General features: G+C 40.6%; 2 protein-coding genes across 13 annotated transcripts in view; both read left to right on the top strand.

Annotated features, from left to right (window-relative positions):
• tcf12 (transcription factor 12) overlaps positions 1-3,009 on the top strand; it is a 75,172-nt gene extending 72,163 nt beyond the window's left edge. For all 10 annotated transcript variants that reach the window (XM_019270516.2, XM_019270517.2, XM_019270518.2 and 7 more), the window contains one exon: positions 136-3,009. The gene's annotated coding sequence lies outside the window, so the exon portion shown is untranslated. The remainder of the gene's footprint in view (positions 1-135) is intronic.
• Positions 3,010-6,366: 3,357 nt separating this feature from the next.
• cgnl1 (cingulin-like 1) overlaps positions 6,367-13,131 on the top strand; it is a 28,170-nt gene continuing 21,405 nt past the window's right edge. For 2 of the 3 annotated variants that reach the window (XM_019270531.2, XM_019270529.2), the window contains exons 1-4: positions 6,367-6,589; positions 8,919-10,623; positions 10,803-10,897; positions 12,622-12,727. In XM_019270531.2, coding sequence (XP_019126076.2) covers positions 8,971-10,623; positions 10,803-10,897; positions 12,622-12,727 — 1,854 coding nt within the window. In that variant the 5' untranslated portion in view covers positions 6,367-6,589; positions 8,919-8,970. The remainder of the gene's footprint in view (positions 6,590-8,918; positions 10,624-10,802; positions 10,898-12,621; positions 12,728-13,131) is intronic. The other variant, XM_019270530.2, reaches the window with a different exon arrangement.

Below are 13,131 nucleotides of genomic sequence, written 5' to 3'. Positions count from 1 at the left end.
TAAACATACTAAGTCAGTATTTTCTTTCTTTCTTCTTAATCTCTAATCTTTTCAAATCAATCATGTTATAATCTTGACCCTAAATTGCACATTATTCATGTAACTTCTGACCTCTGTGCACCTTCTTCTCTCCAGATCAAAGAGATCCAGATCATTTCTGCCCCATTTGAGTCGGTGACCTTTCTTCCCAGCAGTGACAGACAGGACTCACAGTTTGTGACACCAATTGAGGAGACAGGCCACTTGAAGCAAATCTACGAGACTAACACAATCCAATCCTAAAGATTGAAGAACAGCCAAGCGTCCAGCTCCCTGTGACCAGTGTCCATCTGCAAATTTCTCCCCACAAAGAAAAATCAGCACATATCACTGTCTGCAAGAAGTGTGTTGCTTCTGAACAATCAGAGACTTCGCAATCTCCTCCATCCGTATGTGGAAATTGCCTCGTGCCTAAACTGAATTGACGAATGCATTGTAACAGCAATTGTTTTTGTTTGTCTGTTTCTTTTTTTTTCTATTTATTATGTTATTGAGCTATAAAGTGTATGTCTAAAGGGAAGGTTAAGTAAATTCAAAGAGAAGTATACAGCTTTTCACTTGATCTATAGTTTGCCAGTGTCACCATTAAAACTGAGCACTCCACCCGGTAAATCTTTGGTGAGTCCGAGATAAGGGAAAAAAGATTAATTTATTGGCCAGTTTAGAGTGATATTTATACCCCACTGAAAAATGATCATTAGCTATTAGAAAAGATCGCCCCATGTTTTTGTTTTTTTTGAAAAGAGGATGTATTATTTATATTTATATTTTATTCATTCAACCACTGGCCACATGCGTTAACCAAAACTACCTATGTTTGTTTCTGTATAGTTTAGATCAGTTTTTATGCTACTGACGAGCAGAATAATCGGCCCGACTACATAATAATGTCAACAATATTGTCTGAAAAGGTGACAGATGAATGGCAAACTCTAGGTTTACTGAAAGCTCAGTTGATGTTTTTTTTCCTCGGTAGTGAGCAGTAAAAATACAGAGAATTATTTGCAAACCTTAGCATTCCCTGCGTATTTTTAGTGTCTTAACTAAAGGAAAAGGGGACTACATTGCCCGTCAGTTTCCTTTGCCATATAGTGTTAAATGTAAGCAGCGTCATATTTTTGCAGATTCTTGTCTTTGTTTAGCCACTTGACAGTTACATGCTCTTGAAGTCAGCACAGAGGTGGCTTGTTTTTGTTTTGTTTTTGTTTTTGTCATTTTCACGCCACCAGCTGATCAGAGATTGCTTGATGAAGTAAAAAAAAAAACAAAAAAAAAACGACGACCACGTTTTCTCCTGGCCTGATGAAACCATCACTTCATTTTTTTTCTGTTCATATCTGAAGCGTTAAATTTCAAACACAGTTATTCTGAGTAAAATTTAGTTATGCTTATTTGTGTTGTAACAAGTCTTTTCTTTAGGCTTCCAGCATTGTAATATCCAGTTTGAGTCAGCGGAGAGGACTTGTAAGTTATTATTATTTTTTTTTTGTTGTTGATCCAAGCAGTGATATACTCAGTACAATAAAACTGACTAGATATTTCATGGATTATGTCGAATATCATAGAACTGTAGCACATTAATGAACAAAAACAGTTAACAGGATTTTCTTTTATGTTTCAAGACATTGGTCATGGCTTTATTTTGTTTTCCCTATCAGTGTGCATGCTTTACGTTTCTTCTTTTATTAAGTCTTTGGTCTTAAGACGTGCTTTGTATTCCATTTATTTCTTTGTATATTGTCTTCTATCATTATCTACACCTTAAACAAGGCTGCCACATTCAGAATTACTATTCAGTACAAAAAGGGACTTTGATTAGAATAAAAGATGCCACACAAAGAGTTTACATTAAGATTTATGATTTAACAATTTTCTTTTAGTAGGGAAAAACACCTAAACTGTTTTTGTGTATTCTCTGACTGAATGTGGCCTTGTTCTTCATTTCAGTATTCACAAGCTTGTATTCATGTTGGCAGACTTTGATTGAGGGTATAATGTATGTCACTTCCTGCTTTTTTTTCCTTCATTTTTTTATTTTTATTTCCTGTTCTTCCTATATTTCTTTGCTCCTTTGTTTGCCAAGTTAGACTTTGCTGTATTCCCAGATGCTTTCCCTTGTATAATATATGAAAAAAAAGAAAATCAAAAGGAAAAAAAAACATTTGGCTTATTTTTCATTGTAGTTAGTCTTTTATACAATAATACTGTAAGAATATTTCTTGAATTCTAAATATTACTCTTTCTAGATTTTTGAAAGCAAAAGTTTTGAGTAAAAAGTTTCTTACTTTATTTTACTATATTAGATAGTAAAATGTACGGTTATTTACAATAACCTGTCCATTATTACAGGAAATTTAACAAATGGCATCTCAAGAACATAGCTGAATTGTTGCTCGTAGTCTAGTACCTAAAAATGCTTCGTACGAGCTCCAGATTCCTAAAAGTGCGACCTCCATCTTAGTCTTCAGTCTCAGTTGATTGATAAACGATTTGTTCTTGTGTCAAATGGAAAGGTATTGTTGATGCACATCAAAAAACTGCGGCAACAGGAATTTGAATTTTCTGTCTTTTTCAACAGAAAAAACACGATGTATATAACATTTATGTTGCAATAAATGTGCCATCTTTTTTTAAACTCGATTGTACGTGCATTTATTTCTCTCACCGAACAAACACATTTGTTTCTGTTTCTTTTCCATATTTGCATTTTTCTCGTCTCTTTATGTTTTATTTCATGAAAAGGCACAGGAAGGATGAAGTAGGATGAGCTCACAAACATGACGGTTAATTTAGACTTTCTTTTTGTTTTTGTTTTTGGAGACATTTCTACAGTGGATTTAGGCCAAATGAGTGTTTTATAGTATGTAACTCATTTTTGAAAATAATACCAGTGGACCATTGTAGTCTGTATGAAAAGTGCTATGAATATATGTTTCTATTTTTAATAAAGTGTGATAGCAGCGTACTGTACATGTGCTGTGCTCCTACTTTTTTTGTGCATTTAGATTTATGAAGGTTGAAGAAAAAGAGCTCGAGACAGGTGTTGTATGAAAGCCAGCAAAAAGGAAATGCATGAACATTTATCAACAGGGTGGATTAAATGAACACATATTGTATCTTTGAATCTATCATTTCAACATAAATTTATATACTAACTTTAATGAAATAAAAACAAATAAATTAACTGAAATCAGAGTGCAGGAATGAAGTTGATGCAGCGATTGTGAAAAGTACAAACCTAAACAGTATTTTCTAATCACTTCTGTTTGTGGAAGTGGCTTTCTGTAGACTGCAGTGCTCACTGTGCTACTTGCACTCTGAAGGTAATTAATCCCAAACGTGTTGTGAAAATGCTGCTCTAAACCTGGGACTGTTGTGCTGTAAATCTCAGGCCCCCTTACATCTGCACAGAATTATCCTCATGCAGATGTGAGCATGATGAGCACTCATCACGTCCTGAGAGGTCTGATCCCAGTTCAGTTTTTTTGACAGAGGTGACACTCAGTGGAAAACTGCTGACTGCTCTTGTGCCTTGTGGTGAGCTCACTGATGGAACGTAAATCACCCCTGTCATCTTTCAATATTTTCTGCAGGGACAAAAACAGAACATGTGAGTGTGTTGGGCTGGCGGTGGTGGTGGTGGTGAATGTTTTCTGTTGGAGTGGGACCACCATGTCTGAAGGCTGACTTCCTGTCATGGCTGCTGGGCCAGCTGACAGAAAGTCCTTGGCTCGCATCCTTGAAGCCCGACCAAAGAGCCTGCTGCTCCTCCTGCTCTCAGTAAGATCATCTGCCTCTCTGCTACTTTCAGGATATAGACTGCACTAACATGCTTCTTAAAATGAAATGAATTTCTTTCATGTACACCCTGTTTCACAATAACATTTGACTAAAATACAGTCAAATTAACTAATAAAGTAAATACAACAGAACAGCTCTGCTTTAGGAAAATAGAAATCACTGTGCTGTTGTATTTAATATAATATATGTGCAGAGGAGTGTCACTGTGTGTGAACTAAACACTTAAGGTGCAGCATCTGGTTCACCTCCAGTACCTGCAACTGAAAGAGTCTGGGGCTCTTGTTATATGTAGGAGAGGTGAAGGGGCCTGTTGTCCATGATACGATTACAGCGTCTTATGGACAAGAATAAGAACAGCACATTGGTTGAGGATGTGAACGTCCTCTGGGAAAGTGCTGCGGCAGAATGGATGCTCTTGATACAACATGATAAAAATGATATGATCATATCATCCTGCGATACAAAGTAAAAGTCTTTGCTGAGCTTGCTTCAGTGCTGTTGCTGTGTTGACTTCCCACTTTAAAGAAGAGGAGACTGTTGGACCCAAGAATGTGTAGTTCTCCACCATTTATGATCACTGTGACCACTGTTTTCTTTGTTTTGGAAATATTAAACTCTTAAAGTCTGCCAGGGATGACACCTAATTTCTGTATTTTTCCTAATCAGAAATGAGACACACTGATTATAGCATCATCTGCAAACCTAAACAACTTAATACACAGGGAATGGAAAATACAGTCATTCCTCCACCGCATTGTCTTCAGTGGTGGCTTTTGCACGTCACATTAAATTCACAGAAACATTTCCAATAATTTTCCTGTCGAAAATCCAAAAGATGAAATCCAATGAGCTAAACGTGTGCCTCTACGACATCTCTGCCAGATGTCAGTCAGGTTGCATTGCTACTGGAAAAGCCTGCAGTTCTTCTTCATCAGGATAAAAGACTGAGCTGTGTACTGAGCATGCCCAGAGGTCCCAGTTGTGGCACCTCAGTGGAGAACAGAGCTCTCATTGTGTGCTGCTGTAACCCAACACAGTGGCACAGAGCTCAGATTAAAGGCTGTGGTGCTGTACAGTCTCTCTGCGGACACAAATATAAACAGTGGGCCAGTACAAAGACACAGAGGCAGCTGGGCCTCTGGTTTAATGTAGTTTATGCTGCAGGGGGAAGGTTCATAAAAACAACTTTATGATTTCTTCAAATCAATTTAAATCAGAGTGAGCATTTTTCTGTCACTGTCAGTGCCTTGAGAGCACTGCACTTTTTGAGGTATATGTAATTTATTTGAGTGTTTACATTTTATGATACCGCTTTATACTTCAGCAGTGTGTAAAGTAGTTAGAAATGGCTCTCTCAACAAGCTACAACATCAAAATATCCTAATAATAATATATGAAAACATCAGAAATGATTCATTTTTAATAATAATATGTGTGCAAAGCAAATTCCAATGCCCCTATAATATAATATAATATAATATATATAATATAATATAATATAATATAATATAATATATGCAACCTGGGGCTGTTCGTGGTGTCTTCTTTAACTCGTGGTATTGTAAGCATATTCTGCAGCTTTTATTAATATTCCATACACCACAGACACTTCAACATTACATTTCTGAACTAATACTCACCCTGCAGAGGATTTTTCAACATGTCTTCATCCCATGCCTCAGCACAATACCAGCCTCATGCCATGTTTTGCTCTAACGCTGGACTCCCACCAACCCTGTGCGTCACGCAGCATGCTCACTGGGTGTATCTATGGCACCAGTACCACCACCAGCGCTGCTCCTCATTAACTAACGACAGTCAAGTCAGCTTACTATCCACTAGATGACGCTCTCGGTTTTTAAAGACATGCAGCTGCAAATTGCATTTATGTGGGGTGCAAATAATTAAACTTATTCGTCGGGTTTAAGTTTGTGTAATTCTCCCAGGCGCTAAATAATTCATAAAACCATTATTTTGTACAAGAAATTAACATCAGTACATGAACCTAAAGGGTGTATTTTGTTATATTAATCTCATAAGATTTCTGAAATATTTCACCAGGCCAGGGTGTATTTTTTGGCTTATTTATGAAATATTTTTTCAAAAGATGTATTACTTTTTACTGGATCCACCCATGTACTTTTTTTTTTCCACACTGCAGCCAAAAGTGACTCAGACCGTAAAATTTCTGAGCTCAGTTATTTTGTTTTTGTGATAAGGTCTGTTTGTGCTGGCTCAGTTTCATACAAACACAAGCAACTAGGCTTACTTCAAACTTAATACACATTTTAATCAGTTTGAATAATGTTTGTAATGTAATGAAAGACAACAGACTGGGTGTCAGCTCCTTTTTTTAAAAAAACTTGTTTCCCGTTCTCTAAAGACCCCGCTGAGATGAACCGAGCCGGTCCAAAACTGACTGAGCCGGGCCTGAGCTGGGACAAGCCCTGCCAAGGCTTTCAATGAGGCTTGATGATGTGAAATCTGTTCCTGGACCAGCTGACTGGTTTTGGGTGGGGGGGCGGGGTTGTGCGCTTGTTTCAGTAGGCGGAGCGGCCCGGAGGGTCGGACGTCCTTCTGGAAACCTGCTCTCTGTCTTAGAAAACAACACAGGATTAAAAAAAAAGTTAGCAAGGCAGTGGTGTGGGCACTTTGCTCAGCCGTCTATCTGCTTGTATAAAATATATATTTTCTCCTACACAAACGTTTGTAATCTGCGATAACTGAACAAGAGCGACAAACGACGCCGGTGAGTAAACTAGCCAACAGTTATTCATTGTAGACGTTAAACAGCCGTTAAACTCAACAAGAGCCAAACTGCTGAACAGTTAACACTAAAACAAAATGATAATTTAACCTGCTATGAAGTCGACTTTAATGAAGGGAAGGGCATGAAAGTGAGAAAGTTTTCCAGTAAATCTCAGGCTGCTGGTGTGTTTCATTACCACCTGTTGCACTGAGCAGCAGCAGCAGCGATGTAAACTGCGTCAAACAGCCGCTGTTGGCGAACAACACTTCACTGTTTGTCATGGTGATGTGGCTGCTCATTAACGCCATCATTTAATTGTGTTTATGGTTGCTCCTGTGAATTATTCTCATGCAGTGCACTAATCTGACGTTTCAGATTAGTGCACTGCTGTTCACGTTACGTAACTTTACATTATTTTCCCACTGTGTAGCCTAAATCCTGATTGGGGGGGGGGGGGGTTCGTGGTTAACTTTTCTTTATGACACAGTGTCGTCCCTCTGTGACACTGAAAACTTACCAGTTCACACGAGTAGATAAAAATCTGCTTTGTTAAACCTGCACACAGTCTGAACCTCTGCACAGATCAAAGCCAGGTCCTTGACATCCAACCTGTGCTGTGCACTGACCTCTCAGGGGTCAGTGAAGGCAGCACCGCCACCATGAAGGACAGTGAAGGCAGCTCAGTGAGAGTTTCCTCCTTTTTTGCAGTGGAAAATACAATAGGAGGGGGAAATAAGTTGCAGACATGCTTTGGATACATGTGACACTAAGGATGAAAGAGTCTATTGTGTCTTCTCAAGCTTGAATCTCACTCAGGCCATCTTCTTCTCTCCTGTGAAGCTGACTGATCAGCCCATTTATCAGAGCTAAGCTGTGCTGAATTATTCTCATATGGTGCTAGGAGTGGCTGACATGTATAAAATAAATGGTTTCATGCAGTGTTTTATGGCAGGACACCAAGCAGCCTCTGCTAACAAATTGAATTAATACACTTTTATAAAATAAAATGTTACAGTTGAGCTTTTTCACGCAGCGAATACCATACATGTAACAAGATGCAGGCTCGAGTGGCTTACCATCTTGGCTAACCAATGTCCTGGGAAGAAACTCTGAACTTTTCTATAATTTTTTATATTGTGATATACCCTAATGTAGTAAATAATGTTGAAAATCAATTTACAAACCATCATGAGAATGTCTATTTTTGTCTAATCCAGCAAATACCTGACAAACCCAACAATGTGCTACATAAATAAAAGCGTCCATACGTGTGTTTTTACCTATTTCATGCTAATGTGCTACGTCCTGCTTTTGCCTTTGTTGTCAGTCTTATCAGTGTCCTTCTTCCTGTGCCATCTCGGCTCGTCTTTGTATTGTAACATCAGGTAGAATGGGACACTATCAGCAAGGCAAACAGGAACCTGTTAAAAGCCCTTTGTCCGGTGAAACGCATGGTGGCTGCTGATGGCTTTGTCTCCACTGGCTTCCCAGGCATAAATGTGTCTGAAGAACATTCAGCGACTTACTTTCTTTAAAAATTTGTAGACAGTTTGATATTTTTTTGCCAGCTGTGTTCTCACGATCGCGCTGCAAATCTGTCAACTTTGACAACCTCGCAATTATTATAAATGTGACAATGACAAAATCGAGCCTGATAAGATTTTGTTGCTCTCTTTTCATGGAATTTCCCATGATCATGGGCTGCAAATTACAATGTCATTTACAAGGATCAACTATGCTGTGTACACACATATACACTGCACATTCACTCTGAACCTGACACCCTAACAAAGTCGTGTAGGTGACAGAGCTCTCACATTTTTCTCAGGTCTGACTGACTCACTTTAGAGTCTTATCTTTCAATCCCTTTCTCTTAACCTGTCTAACCATTCTTTGTCATGCACGGTAAACAGTCATTTTGTTATACCATACCTGTTAGTCACACACCTGTAAGGCCTCTCTAAAGAGTACCTTGGTCATTTTTTGCTGTTAAAAAGAAAGAGGCTGATGTTGACTCATGTTTTCACAGATAATATAGGTTTTGAGTTGTTATAGGCCACACAGGGAGTGTATTTTCACATTCTGTATTTGGCCTGAGTGTATTAGTTGAGCAGTTTGACAGAAAAGATATCCGTGGGGAGAAACCACAACGTTAAGAACAGCAAGAAGAAAAGGAAAAAATGAAAGCGGGCGACATAATTAAATGCAGCGGGGCTTTAATGTTTCATTATTGGCTAAGAGTGGAACTGGGAGGCATTTGTCTGCTAAAACTGAATTATGTAGTATCTCATCTCTGACTAATACAGCCTGTCTGAACCTTTGGTTACAGAGGTGGGCCACCTGATCCAGGGAGAGGGATTTTTTTTCCTCCTGCATTCCTGATGGAGTCGTACAGAGTGACTGGCATTCCTAACAGCGGACCACAGCGGGGCCACACTCAGCCGTCCCGCCCCTCCAGGCCCCACAGTAATGGAGCCGGTACATACGGCCTCAGCATCCGTGTCCAGGGTATAGATGGACACCCATACGTCGTTCTCAACAACCAGGACAGGACTCCTCAATCCTATATCGACCCTAACACTAACGGGTACATCGACACAGAGGGCTCTTTTATCGAGAACTACGAGGAGTATGATTTCAGGGGAGGAAAGGAGGCTGGATCCAACAGCCCCTTCATGGAGTACAGGTCTCAGAAGATGATGCATTACACTGGTCCTCAAAATGGCATTGCAGATTCACATGGAAAGAAGTCATCCACCCTTCTGAACTTTCAGAAGCATCCTGAGATACTGCAGCCGTATGATCCGGACACCAACTCCCTGAACATCGATGGTTTCCATAGTCTGCCTTCAAGGCCTTTGCCTCTGGCTGGCACTGGGAACCAACAGCAGAGTTCCTCCTCCAAATCTGCTGTGGCTACATCGTCTCACGTTAAGTCATCAAGCCCTGACTGGAATACAGCTCCTGCACAGCGAGAGAAAAAGCAACTTCCATCCCAGAGTGAGACAGCCATTCCTAAGCCAAAGTCTCAGTCTTTGCCTCCAGCCCAGCACCCTCAGCCTCAGACCAAGACACAATCACAAGTGGCTCAGCCGCAGTCCAAACCTCGTCTCACCAGCCTAAATCCACCTCAGTCCAAGCCAGTCTCTAAAACCCAGCACCAACCAGTGCCTCCAGCCCAGCCTCAGGCCTCAACCGTCTCGAGTCCCACGAGTGAGCAGAGCAAGACATCATGCAGATCCCCCAGCTCTATGAGCAGTGCCAGCTCCAGCCTGGAGCGCACCCACCGTGAGCCCGATGTCCTTCCTCTACGCAGGACTGATTCCAGCGGACCAGTACTCCAGTCCTCTTCCCGCTCACGCCACTCTTCTTCATCTTCCACCTCTAAGACTCTGGCAGACGAACAGATGGACGCACTGTACGCAGACACCATCAACCGACACGAGAACCGCCGCTACATCCCTTTCCTCCCCGGTTCAGGCAGAGACATTGACACGGGCTCCATTCCTGGTGTCGATGAGCTCATTGAGAAGTTTGATGGCAAAGATGGCAGCCACCAGCGCAGGGGCAGGGCAGGTCGCAGGAACCGGATCAATCCAGAAGACAGGAAGCGCTCACGCAGTGTGGACAGTGCCTACGGCCTGCGAGGTGGCTCTAGCTTCATGGACGAGTTTATCCCCCAGCGAGGCACATCAATGGAGCATGTCCTACGGCCCTCGCAGCTACGGCTGCAGAAAACAGCCGGCAGTCACGACTCCTGGGTCACGGCCTTAGATGGTAAGAGTGACTCCATGGCTTTGTCTCGTGCCACCAGCGCGCCTGGCTCACCCCAGAGTACCATCTCTAAAGGTGTGGGCTCCATACAGGGTTATAAGAAGCCACAGACTCACTCCTCCTCACTATCATTAAAGAGTAAAGATAGCGTGGATGGTGCCTCTTCAGCTGGAAAAGTTTCGACAACATCACTGTCAACATCACTATCTAAATCTTCTTCCACTGCAGACAAAAAGCCCAGCACAGAGGCAGATGTTCAGGTAAAAAGCCCGAGAGCTACCACTGGATGTAACATCTGAAGTGTTTTAACCTGTTTCTTAATTTATTAACAGATGACTGTCTGGTCAATTGTATCAAAATAAAGATTTATGACCGATGAACATCTTTTTTTGCTTTAAGATCACTCATGTTTGATTAATTAATTTCCTGTCATTTCCAGGCGACACCTGATCTACTGAAAGGTCAACAGGAGCTTTCACAACAAACACATGAAGAGACAGCTAAACAAATTTTGTTCAGTTACCTTAAGGATGGGTGAGTTATCTTGACTTTTCTGCTCTCATCAATCTAGGTTTCATGCTCATATTAATTTGAAAAAAAATTGACGAAATGTTTCAGCTGTTAGTTGAATCATGAACTGAGCGTATTGTTCACTCTGTAGCCCAAATCCAATGTGTTAAGGCATCATATCATGAAGGGAGAGGCTGTTCTGTAGGACCACATAAATGTTTTTCATCAGAGGGACTGTTTGTGATAAAAGTTAAGGAATGCAGTCTTCTTACCCTCCCACCCAGACTGTGAGTGATCCAGCTGTCTGGAGTTTGTTTTTTGTAGGATCCCACTTTCTCTCTCTCGGCTTTCTCTTTGCTGCAGTAAGAATTGAGGAGTAGATGGTTTGTTTGCCTCTGTAATCAGACACTTACTGCCTGTCAAGGATAGGCATGTTGGGTTAAAAGGTTAACTGCTGGTTAGGTTTTAAAGGAGCAAACTATCATGAGGTTTGTGCATTCTCTACAGTCTTTTAATTAGGGCAGCGAGTCGCTGTGATGAATTGTTTTGGGAGTCAAACACAAATGCCAGTTCAGCTGTACTCTGCAGCAGTTGCATTAGTGGTGCGTGATTTTACAGTGAGAAACCGTTTTTGGTTTTCTACATTTCTTGCATGCGCTACAGGCTTGTGGTAATGTAGAGAGAACAGGAAACTGCTTGGGTGTGGTGGGCCACAGGTCAGGAGTCACAGGACAAAGGAAAGGAAACACAGATGGAAGTGCTGGGGCTGAAACTGAGCTACATTCCCAAGACCCAGAAGACAAACATTCACCAACAGGGGTTATAAAGGTTTAATGAAAATCATCTGTATGAGGAGAACAGAGATTTGGGGTGGGGGGTGGGGGTTGGCTTTCTGTGTCCGCCTATTAATTTATTGAAATAATATATCACTGTTGTCATGTGAAAGTGTTGTAACTCCAGTTTGGCAGATTGTGATGTTTTCACTTGAACTGAAGGATAAAATATTGCTCTGTGGGTTGATAAAATCCTCCCATCTTTGGATTTTCAAACATCTGGCAGTAAACCCAAAAATGCTCAGTGTTGAACACCAAAGACAAAGCTGCTTTTCTCAGCTTTTCGCTCTCTTTTTTTTTTATTTATTTAAGTTTTTTACTGACAGTATTTTAAGTTTTCACTTTGTTAGTTTAACTTTTCCCATGTAGGGGAATAGATTTGAGATAAAAGTGTGTGGGTGTGGCTGCTTTTTTGACAAATTCTGTGAATTTAGGATTCTTAGAAACTCCTACTATCTAAATGCCAAGAGCAAGCAATCCATAAAAATGTATGAAAAGAAGCACCCACAATTTCTCCCAGTTTGCATGATGTTTTTTAAAGCATTAGAAACTGTGATATTTCTTTTTAGTTCTTGTTGTTACTGCTTTAAAAGGTGATGCAATTAGACTGCAGCAATCCCATTATAATGCTCGTGCATTTGATTCTTCCACTAATGTGACTCCAACTTTATTGGACGGGTTCAATGAAGCTGGTTGTGCTGCGAGGTGACACATCAAAGCACCATGATCCTGACCCTTTCTAAGCTGGGAATGAATTTCTCTGTTCCCAGAACAGTCTCAAATTAATTCCCGATTCCCCAAACACTAAGAGTTTTTTGTTAACCTTTATTAAGTAATCTGTGTGTGTGTGTGTGTGTTTGTGTGCATGTGTGTGTGTGTGTGTGTTTGTGTGCATGTGTGTGTGCGTGTCTGCAGAAGCAACGACAGTGATGAGACGACAAAGAGAAAGGTCAACCTCGTCTTTGAGAAGATACAGACCTTGAAGTCTCGGGCCACGGCGAGTTCACAAGGCGAAAACAAAGTGAGACATTGTTATGTCATTACAATCGTGCAACACTAACACTTAGAGAACACATGAAATAAAAAAAGTATTCTCTCTTATCTGTCTTGATATGCCAAATATGTGTCAAAAAGGGCATCTTTTTATATTCAGCTCATAGATTTGCGGTTGTAAAAGTGCAGTTCTACCTTCATGATTTAGTTGTTTCACTGTAAATTGGTGAGACGTGTGTGTCTGTGTTTCCTAGTTTCCCAAAGTGATACCCAGCTTGTACTAATGTGAATTTCCAAGTAAATGTGAAATTCCAACCACACAGAAAATTAATAATAATCTCAGAGGCATTTAATGGGACCTTCTAAAACTGTGTGCATATTATTTCAGGATTTACTTTGCACAGCAGACACTGTCAGCTATTGAATATTTAC

Source organism: Larimichthys crocea, chromosome VIII (assembly GCF_000972845.2).
Source record: "Larimichthys crocea isolate SSNF chromosome VIII, L_crocea_2.0, whole genome shotgun sequence".
NCBI lineage: Eukaryota > Metazoa > Chordata > Actinopteri > Sciaenidae > Larimichthys > Larimichthys crocea.
Note: the sequence above shows the minus strand (reverse complement) of the source record. Positions and strands in the feature narration are given on the sequence as shown.